The 19,842-nt window shown below is 40.1% G+C and overlaps 3 protein-coding genes across 5 annotated transcripts in view; 1 reads left to right on the top strand and 2 right to left on the bottom strand.

Moving 5' to 3' along the window:
• Positions 1–241: 241 nt before the first annotated feature.
• Positions 242–2,681, bottom strand: lsm7 (LSM7 homolog, U6 small nuclear RNA and mRNA degradation associated). The gene is made up of 4 exons (XM_046049822.1): positions 2,573–2,681; positions 2,224–2,314; positions 1,997–2,068; positions 242–724 (listed from the first exon to the last, which is right to left on the bottom strand). Exons 1-4 carry the CDS (start codon positions 2,576–2,578, stop codon positions 582–584), a joined length of 312 nt encoding a protein of 103 aa, XP_045905778.1. The 5' UTR covers positions 2,579–2,681; the 3' UTR covers positions 242–581.
• A 735-nt stretch (positions 2,682–3,416) lies between these two features.
• Positions 3,417–5,007, top strand: LOC123970566 (kelch-like protein 23). The gene is made up of 4 exons (XM_046048652.1): positions 3,417–3,616; positions 3,745–3,908; positions 4,112–4,526; positions 4,704–5,007. The coding sequence occupies exons 1-4, from the start codon at positions 3,513–3,515 to the stop codon at positions 5,005–5,007; spliced, it is 987 nt and encodes a 328-aa protein (XP_045904608.1). The 5' UTR covers positions 3,417–3,512.
• A 250-nt stretch (positions 5,008–5,257) lies between these two features.
• The window catches only part of LOC123971787 (ceramide synthase 2-like), a 15,538-nt gene continuing 953 nt past the window's right edge, over positions 5,258–19,842 (bottom strand). For 2 of the 3 annotated variants that reach the window (XM_046050814.1, XM_046050813.1), the window contains exons 2-11: positions 18,791–18,967; positions 16,083–16,200; positions 13,323–13,441; positions 12,665–12,722; positions 12,343–12,393; positions 9,898–9,990; positions 8,992–9,120; positions 7,767–7,873; positions 7,325–7,481; positions 5,258–7,237 (exon numbers count right to left, since the gene is read on the bottom strand). In XM_046050814.1, the coding sequence (XP_045906770.1) occupies positions 7,037–7,237; positions 7,325–7,481; positions 7,767–7,873; positions 8,992–9,120; positions 9,898–9,990; positions 12,343–12,393; positions 12,665–12,722; positions 13,323–13,441; positions 16,083–16,200; positions 18,791–18,966 (1,209 nt within the window). In that variant the 5' untranslated portion in view covers position 18,967 and the 3' untranslated portion in view covers positions 5,258–7,036. Of the gene's footprint in view, positions 7,238–7,324; positions 7,482–7,766; positions 7,874–8,991; positions 9,121–9,897; positions 9,991–12,342; positions 12,394–12,664; positions 12,723–13,322; positions 13,442–16,082; positions 16,201–18,677; positions 18,968–19,842 lie in introns of those variants that run through there. The other variant, XM_046050815.1, reaches the window with a different exon arrangement.

The raw sequence follows: 19,842 nt of genomic DNA, 5'->3' as shown, positions 1-19,842 counted from the left end.
CCCCACAAGTGACAGTAACTATACAAAATACCAGTGGTCAGTGGACAGACTGCTGAATCAGATATAATAACCTACTGGAAAAGGCTGCTTAAATGAAGCCCGCTGAGCCACATAGAAATCAGCAGCTCAAAGTTCATTAAATTGCTCCAACTTTTAGGGTTCCTTGAATCACATCTAGTTGATCTAGTTCTGGCATACAACAAACATGTACAAGAACAAGGAAGAACAAAATTCCCAACACTCAACATACATTTTCATTTTATTATCAAAAACAACATAGAACTGTAAAAGGTTTACTTATTCTGGATAAAAAGAAAATGGTACTGTTAACACTTCCCAAAGCTTGTGGGCTCTTTACAACTCAAATCTTTGCTAACTTGCACGTCACAGTGAGGTGCTTTCAAATGTCCTTTTGCTGATCAACTTATGAATTTTAACAACAGAAATCTGCTTTGTTTTACACATGGTTACTGTTTTTTGAAAAATTAAAACAAGAAAAAAATAACTAAACAAAATATACAAGCGGGTGCATGGTTGTATTTGTGTGTGTGAGACTGTGACTCAGTGAGTGACAGACTGTGTTAGCCATCCTGTTGCTGTATGAACGGGTTTGGTATGGCCTCCATACCGTCCTGAGGACAGATTAGAACTACAGAGGTTCCTCTACAGACCACCAGCCCCAGCTGCCTGGTGTCTTCTGTCAGCTTCAGCTGGTCATCTGGATCTGGATGGACAAGGGTTACAGACACACAGGAATTAAATGTCACAGATTGACATTTAATGAACTTATTAAAAAGGTACCCTATGGAGTTTTTTTTTTTTTTTACTAGTAGAGTTAAAGAGCAATATAGTTCAGTCTCCTGTATGTGTATGAGGACGCAGGTGCATGTGATGATATGATATACTGTAATTCACACTGTTCCACTGATGTACAGGTGGCAGTAATGCGAGTAAACGCAACAATGCATGTTTCAAACTTTAAAAAATAAAATAACGGCTTTGCAAATGTTTTATGAGGAAAGAAATTCATTCAACAATGCATTTTGGTAACACTGAATGTAAACAGTAACATTATTTCCAAGCAAACCTCCACAGGGCCCCAGTAAATACATCCTAAACCAGACACTTCTCGTGGAACGCCATGGGCACAATCTGATTCAAAACAGGGCCTCAGAGGAGACTATCTGTGTGGGAAATTTCCCAACCCAAGGTGTTAGAATTCCCTGGCAAATCTGATTTATATTTACTAACCACAAAAACTATAGTGTTCAAAATTACCTCAGTTTTACTTCACCTTTCACATTGCTTCTGCTTATTATGATCTCTGGTAAAATAAACCCTACAACTGATGAGACTGAGTGTAACTAGTGAAACAAGGGACAACTATTTATGAAGAATCACAGTTGGTGTTACAGTAGTAGTTTTGGACTCTCAAATATTCCTGCGGTGCTGCTCTCATTGGTTAGGATTATGGCACCATTTAGGTTAACAGCAAAGTATCAGAAGTTATAAGTGCTACTATTGTTGTTATTTTTGTCAGACATATTTTATGAAGTCTTCATATGTTTTGTGTGTACAAATCTTAACTTCTAAAGTAACTAAAGCTGTCAGATAAATGTAGTGAAGTAAAAAGTACAGTATTTCCCTCTGAGATTTAGTGGAGTTGAAGTAGAAAGTGGCAAGAAAAGAAAATACTCTAGTAAAGTACATGTTCTCATCCTGCATTGAACATCATCCCATGTTCAAGCATAGTACGTGTAAAGTAAATGTTCTTTATTACTGTGTCCACCCCTGCCAGTCATCCTCGCTAAGTAAAGTGATACAGTCTCTTTGATCTTGTGAGTTATTTGCACATTGGGAGAAGAACATGTCTTACAGTATCATGTTGTACATAATAACATTTCCCATGACAGTCAGCCCGCTCCTGAGCCCAAATATGCCCCAGTTTTGATGTAATGAATGTTACATTTCCCGCAGAGAGTTTGTCTCTACTTACCACGCATATACTCGATTGTTCCGTCCAACACAAGGTTCAACAGAGGATCAAAACCTTTCAAGACCCCGCTGGCTGAGAGGGAAACACACAGTCTACAGTTTACTTTAGCCAGGATCAATGGCAATCAATCAGTGACTTCGGGAGAAACAATGCCTGAACGTACAAGTTCCCGTTTCCACTGGCTACAACGATTAGCATTATCTTATTGTGAGGATAAATCCACCTACCCTCTCGTCCCCCTTGAAACTTTACACGAATCGGCTTGTCAATGTATTTTGACAAGTCGAAGATGCTCTCCTTTTTCTTCTTTTCTTTATCCTACACGGAGCAAAGAGACATTGTTTGTAACAAAGTCGCATGCAGGCTAACCGCACACACACTCACTGACTTAGCCTGAGGTTAGCTTTGCTAGGCTAGTCAAGTTAGCAAACACAAGACAAACGCCACGTTACTCTCTAATAGGTCTTCTAAATAAATACATTATAAACAATTACTGGCTAAAGATATCTATGAGAATGTTTATGGATGTAAAGGTAAACAGATGTTTGAATGAAAGAGAAAACCGTACGAACTCACCGCCATGTTCGCTGTGTGACAAGGAAGTTAAACTTTGACCTCAGAAATGTTCCACCAATCAAATCGTTGAGCGCCTGTTGCTGACGTCATCCGTTTTGTTGTTCAGTAGTCTGTTAACTTTATTACAAATTTACTAACCCGAGAAAACAATCAGAGTTTAATTATCAGACAGATAGTGTTCACTTATAAGTCCTTCTGACCTCCCAGTGTTATAATTAGAAAGTGACCTCCCTTTCCATGTCAGCCAGGGGAAAAGTCTATTAATACCACCAGCTGGTGTGTTGTAAACCAGAGCAAAGAGGAGGCACTGTGCAGAAGACGGCTGGTGCGGTTGTTTCTTGTGACATGGCCCACAGAGCCGACACTGACCTTAAACCTTGGAGCTTTGCATTCACAGCTCTCTCTGAACATATGAACAAACCTGAGGAGGATGGATCTGCTTTACATGTGAAAGACCCTAACCCCGGGCCTGATGTTATCCCGGATGCTATTCTACGTGTAGAAGGAGAGAGTTTTCATGTCAACCGTCAACGACTGGCCCTCCAGAGTCCCTACTTCAGGGCTCTATTTTTTGGCTGTGGCGTGGAGAGCAGCAAAAGGAGAGTTGAGCTCAAAGGTGTGAGCCTGCAGCATTTCAGAGTTTTGATGGAATACAGCAGGACATCCAGACTAGCTTTGGACAGAGAAAATGTTCTGGGGATCCTTGAGACTGCAGACTTTTTACAACTGGAGGGAGCCAGGCTGCTATGCTGCAAGTTTCTGGAGCGTGAGCTGCACCTCAGCAACTGTCTGGGAATGATGGCCTACGCTTGGCGGCTGGGCTGCACTCAGCTCTATGTGGCGTCACGACAGGTGGCGCTCACACACTTCTCTGCTATTATCGCTGATGAGGACTTCCTGTCACTGTCTAAGGAGGCCATAGCAGACCTTCTTGCCAGTGATGACCTGGCCATCCATAAAGATGACCTGGCCCTGGAGGCCATCCTACGCTGGGTGTCATTGTACCCTGAACGAGAAAAACATTTTCTGGAGCTCATTGAGCTGGTGAGGCCTGAATCGCTGTCTTTACCATTTATCACTGAACTTCTGACCAGAATGAAAAGCTCTGACCCCAGAGCCAAGCTCATCTGCATGCTGAATGAACATTTTCCTACATCTTGGTCAATGGGCAGGTCAATGAGGAGGACCACGGCTAGAGAGACCCTCTTTGTCCTGGGTGGACCTCACGACCAGGAGCAACAGGCACTTTACCAGTTTCACCCACTCAGTGGTAGATGGCAGAGCTGTGCACCTTTGCAGAGGAAGAACATCACACAGTATTCGGTAGCTGCTGTAGGTAATGGTTGAATAAAGAAAATGGTGATGAAGATAAGTATAATGATGACATTGATTATAAGTGAAGTGCTGAATGAGTATTCATTCATCATGTGGTGTATGTAAGGTTTTATCAGTCGTGCAACTCCCACATTGAACATTAGAACTGTCATGTCATTTCCTAACAGTACCTTTTCTTTATTTTCGGTTTCTCTCATTATGTAGGGGACAACGTGGTTGTGACAGGTGGTTACTTCAGGGACGTACTGTGGTTCAGTGTGGACTGGGTCAGGATATATGAATGTGGGAACCAGTGCTGGCTAGATGGGCCGGCCCTGCAGAAGTCCAGGCACAGCCACGGCTCCATAGGACTGGACTCCGTACTGTATGTCCTGGGGGGCAGCATGGATGAGGGGCTTGTGGCTGATGTGGAAAGGCTGGTGCTGGGGTCAGGGGAGGATGGTTGGGAGGAGGTCAGCCCCATGGTTAGGGCTGTGGAGAGGGCAGCCATTGCTGCTCTGGGGTCATGTATCTACGTGGCGTGTGGCCTGGATGAAAACGGGGAGGCGTATGGTGGAATCCAGAGGTATATGGTAAAGGAGGATCAGTGGGATGTGGTCTCCTATTCTCCTTTTCCACGGTGAGTGAATTTTCAATAATGCACTGACTCTTTGACAGCTTTGCTCTCTGACACTGTCAAAGTAATATTTCTTTATTAATATATACATATATATATTACAAAATAGCTTCTCCTTCAGCCTTAGTTGGCAGTGTAATCATGTGGCAATTGAACCTTTTCTTTTTAACCCTTTCACAGATATGACCTGGTTGCCACAGAGCTCAACGGCGCCCTCTACCTTTTTGGAGGCCAAGCTTTGCGTTTTGACGTGGAGACAGATGAGTGGACTGTACTGGAGGAGGAATGTCTGGACAGGAAGTTCTTCTCTGGCTGCACAACAGTCAGCGGCCAGATATACCTGGTTAGTGAGAGGAAGAGTAACAAGGCATTCCCAAACATGGTGCTGATGGACCCTTATATAGACACTTGCATTGAGGTAGATGATGCCATACCCTGCCCTGTACCCCTCAGAGGGTGTGTCACCATGAGAATGGTCACGTGAGATGTGTGATGTGACTGAATGAAAACACTATTTGTGGTTATGTATATGTTTGTACTAGAAGTGTCATTCTTGCTTTAAACAGAGCACTAGCAAAATATATTTGTATGTAAGAGGTCACGATTTGGGTGAAATTAATAAAAAAACAACAACATCTGTTTCATAAAAAAAACCCTATAAAAATGGATTGAGTCAACACATGCACATGACCAGTAAAATCATCTGCTTAAAAGAAGACAGCTTTGCTAATATCTTTAATAGAAGTAATTTATTAAAACCTTTCAACACACAATCAAAAGAAAATCTTTGTGCACTCATAAGAGAACAGTCATCAACAGTTTTAATTTACAAAAGCAATATTTTAGTGGGGGTCATGGGTGTGTTATTCAGTGGATCAGCCCTTTTAGTCCTCTACAACCTGAATCCCACCTTGTGTTGTGGGCCCTCCTGCTATTAAGTCCAGTTCAGAGTCAGACACAACTCTGCTTCTACTCCCATCACACTTGTCTTTACTTAAAATCAGGTTAGATGCAGTGAGTGAACACAGCAACCACTTATCTTACAGAGTTGCCCATACCAACCTATGAAAATGTAATACCAGTTTTAAAGTGTGTACTCTAGTTTTCCACTGTGATTACATATCTGTAAAATCCAATGACAATGATGTTCCTAACAAAGTAGCAGAGCATAGACTAGTCCTGTCAAAATACTGTATTTCATCAGCTTTTAGAATCACCATTCTTTACATTTTAGTAAGACTGTTCTTTATCTGAGCCATAAAGCATCTGACCTTTGTAGATTAGTCCACTATCTAAAATACTTCACATTTCACTAATGCCTGTCATACTTGTGTGTGTGTGTGTGTGTGTGTGTGTGTGTGTGTGTGTGTGTGTGTGTGTGTGTGTGTGCATAATTCTCATGGCTTACCCACCAGCCTCACCAACATTTTAAGCAAAACATTACAACCAGTCACAGTAAGGCCTGGCCCGTGTGTTTGTCCAGTAGTGGTAATCCTACTTACCACACAGAGTTTAAAATCAAGTGCTTGTCACAGAATAGTGTAAAAACAGCAGCCAAAGCAGAAAACTAAAGTCCACTAGAGTAAACCTTAACAAAAACCTCACTGAGAAGTCATGCTGGCCGTCACAATGATATTCAGAGTAGAAAAAGAAACACAAAAACAGACACACATACGGTTTAAGTCCATATTCCTAGGAGCAGTACATCAGTTTAGTAAAGGCATCACTTTATCAGACATGGGGATTGCCTTCTCTACAGGGACATGTTTTTTTTTGTGCACCAGGGGGCGCCATATCTTTTATAACAAGTGAGCTTAAACATAACTGACAAAAGGAAATCCTATCATGGAAAAGTATAAATACTGCAGTAGAGTTTAATATTCAGCCACAGATTATAACATAAAAATTACCTGTTGAGTTTACGGTTCATAGAAAATAGCTATAGAAAGTGGTTTATCAACAGATATACTACAATCAATGTTTTCATTAGTCTATGTACAATCAACCATACTGTTTATGTGAATACCGAGCTGTGGGAGTGAATGACTAATAAATTACAGCTTTAGTTTGCTCTGTTTAAAACATATTATACCACCTATTAAATTAGAACAGTTTGATTTTGTATAAAAAACATTTAGTTTTTCTTGTTGACCAAAGAAAAGATAATTGCATTATAACACAGTCTAGGTACTTGTATCCTTATGTATTAACTAAAAAGTTTTTGTTTTACAATATAAAGAAACAGCATAAATACATAGTTTGCAAATCAACACATATGATTTGTTGTAAAGGAAATTTCACTGTCTCCTTGTTTTACCAAATATATGTATGTAGTGGTGACAGTTACAATGGCATTTCCTCCTAATCTCACACTGGATGTGCAGATCATCTGTGCTTCTTCGCCCGCTTTTTCAAGGTAAACTGGATGCAGACTTACCCTGATCTAGTTCAACTCCAAAAGGCGGTGGGGGAAATATATTTTTTCTCCTAGTGGGAGACATGGAGCTTTTCCATTATCTGGCTTTCGGTAGTCTGCTGTTTATATTCCTCTGGTTGGTCAGGTTGTTCAGGACACAGTTGTTAGCCAGCGATGCCAGTTTGGAGTTGATTGCACCCTTTCTTTGCTCCCAGCTGCACTCATCCCCTTCTTCCTCAGGCTCTTCCTCTTCATCGTCCACCTCACTCTCCTCATCGCTACGTTCGTCACGCTCCACCTATGAAAGAAAAAAAAAGTAATAAAAGACTTTTTGGTGCCAAAGTACTCAGTGTGTGTCCCTTCTCTTTTCATTCACCCTTCTCACCTTGCCTGTGAACACAAACTTGTAGATCATGCGCAGGATGAGATAAGCCCAGAAGATGTGCAGAGCTTGCAGCACTAACAGCAGCGTATTGAAGAAATAATAAGCACAGAAGGGCTGGAAGAATTCTAGAGAAACCACCAGGGTTGTGTGGAGCACTCTGGGAAAAAACACAGTAAGATACAATTAGTTTTAGTATTGCTCCAGCACCAGCTCTTGAAAGGTTCATAGTATTTCGACCAATCAAGTACTGTTCTCAACTGGCAAAATCAACTATTACAAATACTGTAAACCTGCTGTTCTTAGCTAAGAAACCATTTATGTGAGGGAGAATGGAACAATGTTGCATGAAGGAATACACGACAACATGGACACAGTTGGGTGCTACAGAGCAACAGAGCAGGAACTAAAAAAACAACATTCAAAAAGTGGAAAATATAAATACCTGCAAGGGAACACCACCAGCCTCGTCACCAGGAAGACCAGAGAGAAGACAACAAACAGCGAGTCACATATCCTCGTCCAGCCGGCATAGTGCAACATCTTGGCAGACTTTAAGTTAAAAAGAAAAAGTGCCTGCTATTAGCAATTGCGAAAAAACAGTGCCCAAACACTCTTACAGCTTACATCTATGATTAATCTCTGCACACAATCCTTGGCTTTTCGCCAATGCTGTATCTAGAGCAACTTGCAGTGAGTGGCCAAAGAGAGGTTCAGTGCTTCAAAGTAACAGCAGGATAGTCTCCCTAGCCACTTACATACCCTGACCTTATTTCATCCATTTTCATTTGTTGTAACATAGGAAATACCCCTACCTTTCAATTCAAACTGCCATCTACCACTGAGTGGGTGAAACTAGACCACTAAAATACAAAAATCAAAATTTCTAAATTTAATACAAGAAAAACATTTCCAAAGTTGCCTACATTCTTCCCTTAAGTTGGAATCCTAGAAGCAGTCTAGAAAATTCAAAGGAAATTAAAAGATTTTAAATAAATTAATTTAGGCAATGAAATTTTGAATAGACCTTCATAGGCCAAAATACCATTAAATATCTGTAATATAATGGGGTTACCAATTTCTTATAATACCAAAACAGTTCTCCTACTCAGAAACACATGCTTAGCTGTACAGAGGTACTGGCTGAATATAACACCCGCATCATTGTCCCTTCATGACATTTATCAGAGGCCAGGCGACACCCAGTCACGTCTGAGGTCACATGACTAGCTGAGATAACAGTGACAGTCTTGATTTTCAGATGGTATCAGTGAAATGTTACACCCAGGAAAATCTGCACCATAAAACCAAGGACAATGGACCTATTGTCTCGATGAGAGACTTGAAGGTAATGATTTTACAGCCACAAAGAATATTTTTTACCCTAGGCCATAATGCTTTTCTATGAACAGCTCAGTTCATACCACATGCAAACTGAGCGAGGCGTAGGGTTATACTGTGTACGGATAGGAAAACCTCCTCAATAAATGAACAATGGCTGTGTACAAGTCAACTTCCCTGCGACCTTTGTCCAGTGTCACTTAAGTAGACACAATTCATTCATTTCTGAAAACACTTCAATGATGCATTTTCTATTTCCTCATTCCCATTCTTCAACATTGTTGAATGAATCATTTTGCACAGACTGAAATTCGGGTGTGGTGTTTTACCTCCAGAAGAAAGTCAGAAGAGTCATGCACCAGCATCACCAGAGTGCCAACCCTCACATAGTTGGCACAGTAGGAGAAACCAATGAGGAATATCGTGGCGATGTGATGAATTACCTGCTCCTTGAAATCCTGGAACACACACACACACACACACACACAGACCACACAGTATGAGAAGGACGTGCAGTAGCGTAACCAAGACTTCAGCATCTGTGGTTTGTTCATCAGTTATGTCCAAATATTGGAAAGGCAGATTTACATGTTGTCTGCAGTGATTTGTTGTAGTGTTTGAAGCTCAAATATCTTTGATCACAAAAACACTTTTTTTCTCCCATAATGAAGGAAATTGCCTTAGAAAGCTGCAGGAACTGCATACAGCTTAAAATAGATGAATTTCATTGATTATTTACTGTAATTTCTATATATAAAGCATCTTAAATATAGACCACCCACTGTCTAACTGAGAAGTTTAGAATACGTGTAAAAGTTGATTAAGTATCTTCGGATAGGTCTGTAGTAAATCACTTTCATCTTCTATTTTTATATCACTTAGTTTTACGGTATGTGCTAATCTCTTACTACAGATTTCAAATCCTGCAATACTCAGTTTTAAAATGAGAGCAAACGCAAAATACACAAATTTATGATGTAATATTAGATTATTCCGTGCATAATCCGTATTAAATTTACTTTAATAAATTTAGAAAAACAACATTGGGATTACACAAAAAGAAGTGATGATATTTAGCATTTTGGTCTTTACCATATAACTAAAACTTCAAATCTCAGGCACATAATGAGAGGAAATGCAGAGAAAACTGACACCGACAGGATGTTGCATTGAGGTTTTAAGTTTGTGTGTGTGCGTGCGTGTGTTTCATCCTTGAAAATCAAGCTCACACTCACTTTTCGCTTAACATCCACAGAAACACACAGAAGCAGCGACAAATAGAAGCCCATTTCCAATATGTAATACCAGTGATGAGCCTCGGCCACTGGCTACAGGATGAGAGGAAGAGAGAGACAATAAGTTAAACTTTTACATTCAGTGGTCTGTGGCTGGCTGCAATAGAAGCATTTCCACCATCCCACATATCCATGTACCCTCAGGAAAACATACTGTAGATGTATACTGAAGCTAAAAGGGTAAAATGAACTGATATTGCAGAGTGACTTTGGCCCCTCCTGCATGTGTGTGCTTAGAAAGATCTGAAGATTTAGGAGGGTTGCAGGTAATGGGACCCCCCTAAAAGTGCCCTTTGTCTTAAAACTACCCAGAATTCCACACAAACGTGTATTTACAGCTTCAACCCTGTCTAGTTGGTTTGTGTGTGCGTGGAAAAGTACCATGGTGAAGACGAGCAAGCATTCAGTGATAAGCTCCCAATGGTCAGATAGGAACTTCACATTCCCGTAGGGAACAACATACAGTATAATGACAAAACTGTCAATGCTTTCATAAACAGGGAGTGTTTTGTATTCGTAGAAAGTGGTGGTGTGCTATCTCAAAACTAAACATTCTTCGAGCCTGCAGCACCACAATGGTAGGAAGACATTTAACCATTAAAAACACATCCTTTCTCTCTGTTTGAGGCCACAAATAAAGGTTAGCAGATGTATTGTCTGCAGGAGCTGCAATCAGTCAAACTGCAGATACAGAGAGCTTTGCATTTTTTCTACTGTTTTCTGTTCGAGGCCATGACCCAGGAAGAGCTGTTTTCTGTGTAGGACTGTCATCAACAAAACACAGATATTAGCTTCTCAAAAAAAAGGAAACACAAACCATTTAGGTCAACTGTAAAGGAAGCGAAAGAGTGGAGAAGAAAGTTAGTGGTTGGGTGGAGTCTAGCCTACTGACCCAACTGTGTTCTTCAGTGGCTAAATCCTTCAAACAGGCTAAAGACTTTGTTTTGTTAGGTCCCTCCCAGCCATTGTTTTTGCATAAGCACTAAATTGCGTTGTTGTTGAAATGTTCTATATAAATAAACTTGCCTTTTCTTTAGGGTTGTATATAGAGTTATTCTCACTACCCATAAATCGTTCATTTATCTTTCAATAATGAAAAATGGCCATTGCAAGTTCAAATAGCCCATGTTTTCAAATGTCTTGTTTTGTCCGACGAACAGTCCACAATCAGAGGTATTCAGAATACAATCACATAAAATGAAGTAAAGGAGGAAAACCTTACATTTTAGAGGCTAGAACAAGCTAATGTTTGGCATTTTTGTTTGATTAATTACCAGAACTGCTGTTTCATTTTTAGCTGAACACGTGGTGTATTACTATTTAACTGCACTGAACAAAATTATAAATGCAACACTTTTGTTTTTGCCCCCATTCATCATGAGCTGAACTTAAAGATCTAAGACTTTCTCTATCTACAAAAAATTATTTCTCTCAAATATTGTTGACAAAACTGTCAAAATCTGTGTTAGTGAGCACTTCTCCTTTGCCGAGATAATCCATCCACCTCACAGGTGTGGCATATCAACATGCTGATTGTGGCCTGTGGAATGTTGGCCCGTCCTCTTCAATGGCTGTGCGAAATGTCAGTCAGATCGAGACCCCAATGAGGACGACGAGCATGCAGATGAGCTTCCCTGAGACAGTTCCTGACAGTTTGTGCAGAAATTCTTTGGTTATGCAAACCGACTGTTGCAGCAGCTGTCCGGGTCGCTATTCTCAGACGATCTTGGAGGTGAAGATACTGGCTGTGGAGGTCCTGGGCTGGTGTGGTTACACGTGGTCTGCGATTGTGAGGCCTGTCGGATATACTGCCAAATTCTCTGAAACGCCTATGGAGAAGGCTTATGGTAGAGAAATGAACATTCAATTCACAGGCAACAGCTCTGGTGGAGATTCCTGCAGTCAGCATGCCAATTGCTCACTCCCTCAAAACTTGCAACATCTGTGGCATTGTGCTGTTTCATGGAACTGCACATTTTCGAGTGGCCTTTTATTGTGGCCAGCCTAAGGCACACTTGTGCAATACCCATGCTGTCTGATCAGCATCTTGATATGCCACACCTGTGAGGTAGATGGATTATCTCGGCAAAGGAGAAATCCTCACTGACACAGATTTTGACAGATATACAATATTGAGAGAAATAGGCCTATTGTGTACATAGAGAAAGTCTTAGATCTTCGAGTTCAGCTCATGATGAATGGGGGCAAAAACAAAAGTGTTGCGTTTATAATTTTGTTCAGTATATTTTGCATAATGATCTGACACTATTTTGTTGCTAAAATAAAGTGTTTGAAGTAAGTGAAAGTCCTTGCAGGCGAGAGGGAGTGAAAGAACAGCACATTATAAAACAGCAACATTATCAAATCATGCTACTTCCTGCTCACCTGTTTGGGATAACCCCTCCAACACTCTCTGTGGTCCCAGAACCATGGAGCCTGGAAGATCAAACAATCGTCAGCAGAGTCTTCACATGATACAAGCTTTAGACTGAATATTAATTCATGCCTTGTAGGAAAATGAGGTTATACATTCTATGACTATGACACCACATGGGACTATGAAATGCGTATGTATTACTGCTCAAATGTTTTGTAGCTCACACCAAATATTAAATTGAACATTGTAACAACATTGCTATTCCTACACACTGTATCTTTAAAGGCCTGCTTATCTTTTGAAAGGAATCAAAGTGACTAAAAGACTTACATTGATTAAGGAGCCGAGCCCTGCAGTGAACGCTATGATGTAGAAGACAAAACGCCAGCTGCACAGATAAACAAACACCATCATTTGTCAATTAGTGAATTAGCTTTATCAGGAACAAATTTAACAAATGTCAAAAAGCAATGGTGTACAGCAAGGTTTCTTTCAAACATGCTGAATTTGAATGACTCTAGGTCTTCAAAACAAACACTGCTCTGGCTTTAAACATGGCAATCTGTTTTTTCCTGTAAAGGTAGAACTCATTCTATTCTGAAATAATTAAATATAGACTTTATATATCATTTTCTGAAGAGACTTATGTAAAAATATGTCTACACAACATCCACCATGTAAAATAATTCACTCTGTGAAACCTGCACCAGGCAGCTCACACTCCTTCACTGCTGTTCTTCACTCTTTCCCATTCATTCATTTATCACTTCCTATGCACAGCAAAGATTTTCCCCCCACGTTCAACAACACAGGCAACAAACCTGCAGTTTAGTCAAACAGTGCAAATCTGCACCATCTCAGTTTTAGTGGCTCTACTGCAGCTCCACTTTGGCATTTGGACTGACAAGATCGGTCCCTCAAACATTTAGCCTGCTGCAGCCTTAATGGACAAACAAACAAAACTGTGTTTCAGAAAATAAAAACTCACGAGGCCTCGCAGAACTTTTTAGTGTTGCTGGGTCGGTCCTGGTTCCTTCTGTGTCTGAACCAGGTCTGGATCTTTCTCTGGGAGAGTCCACACTGCTTCCCCAAGCTCACCACATCACTCTGAATACACATTACAGCACAGGCGCACATACAGGGTTAGATTTAACTTTGCACTTAATCAGAGACATTTTATGCTGCTTGCTGCTCTCTCACTCACTGAGATGCAATATTTAACATGTGATAATATTACTGCTGATCTCTCTGACAGCAGCATATTATATACCTATATTAAATAATTTTTTTTTTGTCAAAATTGAGGACTTCTACTCTGACATCAGCTGAATAGCGAGCCGATGGTGGAATAGGGTGGTTGGAGTAGGGTGGGATTGACCTGTTCTTCTTGTGTGGCATTTTATTACATTTTTCCCTGTATTTAGTTTTTATTCTAATTTTGTTTTTTTCTTTTTTTTTCTTATGTAATATGTGTTAATCTCGCAACTAAATGATAAATATATAAATAATATATATAATAATATATATAAATAATGTTGTGACCATCTACTGTATGTCAATATGGCTGTATAAACAGATCTGTACTGTTGTATTTGTGTAAATGCCATTTGCTCAAATAAAAACATTGATTGAGAAAAAAAATGGAGGACTCCTACAATGATAAATTAGCTTAACACAACCATTTGTCAGCGCCATTGAGTCTGTAACAAGAGTATGTTCCCTGCTCTCTCTTTCTGCATCCAGATACTTTACACAGTGGTGTGGTGTTGTGTTAGTGGTACAAAGGTGCTTGTGCTTGGAGAAACTTAATTACAGGACAGTATCATTCTGAGTTGGGGCAAAACAGCAACGCTCATGTCTTTCTTAACTACACTGACTATGTGTAGCACTCTTGTGTTGTATTAAAGGATAAGCCAATAACACTGAGGGAGCAACATTATCCCTTGTCTAGGTGGTGCAAATGGATCTTACAAGTTAATTTCATATTATTTTCCATCTTTGTGTCTGTGGCCTGGTATTTACGTGGCAGATCAACAGACAGACAGGTGCTGCTGCTGTTTCTAGTCCAGGCCACATGGAAATTGATGACATGCAAATAAGTCAGTGTACACAGGCAAAAATGCACATGTACATGCACATACACACAAGACCGAGCAGCGCTCCACCAAGAGGAGGGCAGACAATTTCCGTGTAACCGTTAATGCCTCTAATTTATTTTCTCCTATTCACTGATTAATGGAGAAGAATAAAACATTTTCTGCACAAAGGAACACTTGCAATTACAGTAATGACATAGTTGTTGTGCTATTGTTTTGCTGCAGAGGTTAACAAACTTCTAATTGGTAGTTTCACAAAAGGAAATGATGGAAACAAAAGGCAAAAGGATTACTAAGGAGAACAGACAGCCTAGTGATGGGGGAGCTGTTTTAAGGAAGTATCATTTTTTCACACTGTGCAGTGGACACACCTAACAGAAAACGTTCAAGTTTCCTGTATCATGACTAATTCTTGTACCTCTATAACACATCAACCACTTAGCCTCAGAGTCACTTATGTCAATTAGTAAAAAAGTTCCTTGTTCCGAGACAGCCGACAACTCATCCAAATAAAACTGCTAAACAATTATGCTCTTCAGCCAAGATGCAACAATACTCAACTTACACTAAAAAACATATATTAAACTGTGCTTGCACTACTAATACATTTTCACATCTATCTTTTCACTGTCTGCACTTCGGTTTGCAAATGTATACAAACCTCCACATTAGCAGATCACACATTTCCTTCAACGTTCCTGGCTATTAACATACTAAGCATTGTGAATTGGAGGCCTATTGTGACTACTCCCATTAAGCTCTGCAGCTACTCTGCAGGGTTATACAGAATATCTGTGGAGACCTGCAACATGAAAAACTACTTTAGCATACATTTTTATCCCCTACCGCTATAATCAGGGGTGTAGATTTTACATAATGACGACAACATGTAATGAAATAATACTGGTTATCATGCTTTCAATAATAATGGTAATCTTACAACAAATTAGAATTGCTGTACAAACTGCTGTGTTATTAGTGCAATACAACTACTTACAATTACAATGTATAAAAGCATAATGGTGTCCTGTGTGATGTTTTTTTATTAGCATTTACATTCTCCTCTCTTTTTATTATTGGTCTGCATGCTTATAAATTACTTCAACAACATTTTAATTTGTAGTATTATAGTCTTTTTTAAAAATGACATTTGTCCAGGGACTAAAGATGAAAAATAGACATTTGGCTAACTCTAGCATATTTGTTACTGTCCTTGTTAAATAAACCATAAATAAATAGATACATTTGCATCATTACAAAAAAAGTATTGTCGTTTACTGCCTTTTTACTGATTTATCTTCAGTTCTAGCATCTTTTTTTGACTGTAGATCAAAATATAGATTAACTGTTTGTTTTATTTCTGAAAAACACACTGACGAGGCCCTGAGTCTGTAGATCTTCCTCTCAAGCTGCATACAGCCCCGGCAAGGCCAGGGCAGCCTGGATGAAGCCTAAGAGTGAAACCGCTCGTGGCTGCTCCTAAAGCTTATTGCTGTGAGTGCAAGGCAATAACTGAAGACTACATCGTTTATAGTGAGTAATCCAAACTGAAGATGTACAAGTATAGGGAACTAAAATAGGATTTGGAAATTATTGATCAGAGACATGAGAGTTTTTCGTTAAAAAAAGGAAGGCAGAACAGGGATACGAACTTGTGATGGTTGCCGACTGTTCTGTTTGTAGAAGCTCTCCAGCTTCGGGATAGAAGCGGCTCGAATGCGAATCCGGTCCTTCACCCCTAAACGTTTGCTTAATCGGACGGCGATGAGCCTGAGAGGACAGAGAACAGGAGAGAAAAGAAAACATGTTTTCATATCAACTTAAGTCTTGATAGTACAACAAACTGGATTATAATTACAGAGGAATTCATGTGAAGTGACATCAACAGCTGTCCAATGTGATCCTACCATGGTAGAGGACAGAGAAATGGCAACAAGATATTTCATTATGCTGCTCCTGACAGCCTGTAAAGCTGCTCCCAAGGGCATATTGTGATATTTGGCCAGACGGCTTTTGTCATTAGCTGATACAGCATCAACAGACACCTGATCTGCATATGTTAGAGAGATATGGAGTCAGACAGAAGGATAAGGACAATGTGTGTGTATAAGCACTGGAGAGATGTTTTGATAAATGTGTGTGTGTGCGTTTGTGTGCGCACATGCGCATAATCACGTGTGTAACTCTAGCTCAGAGATAATCAGCCTGAAATGGGCAGGGAGGGAGAGATCAGAGGGAATGAGATGGTCAGGACAGCTTTACACAGAGACAAACATGATCTCTGGTTACAGGAACATACACACACACACACACACACACACACACACACACACACACACCTACCTCATTACAGGCAACAGCTGTGGCCTGGGATGATCAAATGAAAACACACCTTTTCAGCTTCCCGCTGATTGACAGCTCCTCAGACATAAGCAACAACTTAATAATTTACTGTCCACCACTACTACCACAAAGTTGGACCACCAACATACACAAGTGCATAGTGGAATTCAGCATTTTATGCTACTGTTCACTGACCCCTCCTCTACTAATAAATACCTGACGAAGGCACAAACAAGACTTTATGGAAAACAAGGCATACGTGCTGAGCAAGCTCACGCAGATTTTCAACATTAGGACAGGTAATACAGCGGCTGATAAGGTAAAGCATACAAAAACAGGTCTCCAATCTGTTCAGCCATCACATCTCTGCATCCTCTCGTTGCCATTCTCAATTCTTCTCCTGCTACCAGCAAAAGTAGTTAAGCAACAGTCAAGCTGACTTTTGCACGATTTACAATTTACATAATACAGTGCTGGGTCTCTAAAAAAATAATGGAACACTCTAGACAAAGGAAATGTTACATTAATCCTTCCCCACATGTAATTTCATATGACTGTGTGATTTTACCTAAAATATATGACACAGTAAATTGACCTCGATAAAGAGAAGTATAATGTTTTTAACACATCAGTGCATAATCTTTCTTTACTCATGTTGTTGCATTTCTGATTTGTTCTGGACTCTTTGTTAAATGGGATTCTGGCATTTTCTTTAAAGGTCAGTAACAGATTCACAATGTTTGTGATTCAATAATTAGATTTATTGTCCAGTCCTATAATATGACATCTTCTTTTGTTGACAATGGTGCTGAAAACTGCACAGAAAATGTTCTGTTAACACATATTGATCTCATATGTGTCTATCATTTTTGTTTCCATCGGGTGACTAATATCATGGGTTTGTTGGGTGTTTTTTTTGTTTCCCATGTTATGTTGTAGTTTTGGTCTGGCCTAGTGTTCTGGTCTTGTTTTACTGTCTCCGTGTTCCTTGTCTTCGATTATGTTTGGTCAGTTAGGCCCTCTGCCGTCTGTTATGTTTTACTGTGTGATATTCGTCCTTGTGTGTTTATGTGAGGTTCACTTCCCATTTTATTTTGTAGCACTCTGGCTCTTGTGTCTTGTCCGGCTTTGCTTCCTGTAGTATGATATGACAGTGGTCATACATTTTTTCAGGTATGACCACTGCCATATCATACTACAGATAAGATTCAGTTTTCTAAGAAGTCTTTCGGTGCTTCAGCAGGATTCTCATAAGCCCAACTTGGGATTTACATTAAAGCTGTCTTTCCCCGCCGCCTGGTGAGCACCCAGTGGTTGGTATATCTCTACAAGAGGTTGCAGAGGCTATTTGTTTCTCCAGCAGGTATTATTGTGAATCAGCATAGCATCAGCCATTTAACATTAGAAAGTTCAGTGTAGCTATCTAACTGTGGTTTGCTTTAAACGTACTTCAGCTATAAAGAAATCATCACTATCATTGCTACATCAAGGTAATTATCTTCCTTTTCCTCTAACATATACATCACTTTTTATAAACCTGGTCCCTCTGGGAGAAGTGAGGGCTTCCACACAGTCAGCAGCTAAAAACTGTCTACTCATGTTGCCTGCCTCCCACTGCATGTCTGATTTACACCCTCGATCTACTGGGAGCACTAATGAAGGATAGAAGAGTCATTATCCTGAAACACATAAGCAGCCAGCAAACCAGCCAGCATGACCAGTGCAAGTCAAAGAGGGAATAAGACAAACACAATGTTTTTAAACTTTTTCTTTCGCCTGGCGACAGACTTGAAGTCACCATCATGCTTAACTGTTTCCTTGACACTGACCCAACACATTTAATATCAGTTACACATAATTTAAGATCACAGTTGTAGATCCAGCATACATGTTGAAAAACTTACTGCTCCATTTAGTCAAGCACAGCAGACGTCAAAGTTAATGACAACAATGGAAAAAGTGGATCTTGCATCTGTGATTTCATGGTCCAGTTGTGATTGGGGCAGGTGTGTCTCACCTCTCAAAGACATATCTGAGGGCTATAAAAGCGAAGGCCAGTGGCAAGGTGTAGATAAGATCCCTTGGTAGAGGATAGCGGCCCTCGTTCTCCGACATCTCAATGTCCTGCCAGCTGATACCTTGAGGAAGCCAGTACTCCTCCTGCCACAGCCACTCATTTAAAAAGGCCTCCATCCTGAGGGAAGGAGAGGAGGAGAACTGTGTTACATGTGAGTGCTTGCTCCCAAGCAGACCTGACCTGTTAAAACATTGATGCTTTATTCATATTTAAGCCAAACAGCAGCTGAGACTAAACAGTGAAAGACACACAGAGGGAGCAAAGCATCTTCATTGTTCACATTGATCCAAATGAACTGCTCCACTTGATTCATTTTCTTGATGTATAGGGAATAGGGAAAATTTAAAATTTCCCAGAGCCCCCCCAGCTTCCAATTCCTCATTGTATCTGATCAACAGTCCAAACCCCAAAAATATTAAGTTCACAACCATAAGAAAAGCAGAAAATCATCACATTTAAAGACTGAAACAATGAATCAATTATCAAAATAGTTGCAGCTTAATTTTCTTTTAATCGGCCAATCGATTAATCAACTCATTGTTTTAGCTTTGCACCACTTAACTAGTGGCTTGGCCAGGAAACTACAGCAAATGTTACTGTTGTACATTAAAACATAATACACAGTCACAGTCAACACATTCATAAACATGGACACACACACACACACACACACACACATTCATAAACATGGACATAGACACACACACACGCACACACACACACACACACATCAACACATTCATAAGCATGGACACACACACACACATCAACACATTCATAAACATAGACACACACACACACACACACACACACACTCACACACATCAACACATTCATAAGCATGGACACACACACACACACACACTCACACACATCACACACTCACACACATCAACACATTCATAAGCATGGACACACACACACACATACACACAGACACACACACACACATACACACAGACACACACACACACACACACACACACACACAC

The sequence above is a fragment of the Micropterus dolomieu genome, linkage group LG05 (assembly GCF_021292245.1).
Source record: "Micropterus dolomieu isolate WLL.071019.BEF.003 ecotype Adirondacks linkage group LG05, ASM2129224v1, whole genome shotgun sequence".
NCBI classification, from domain to species: Eukaryota; Metazoa; Chordata; class Actinopteri; order Centrarchiformes; family Centrarchidae; genus Micropterus; species Micropterus dolomieu.
This window is presented reverse-complemented; position numbering and strand designations above follow the sequence as displayed.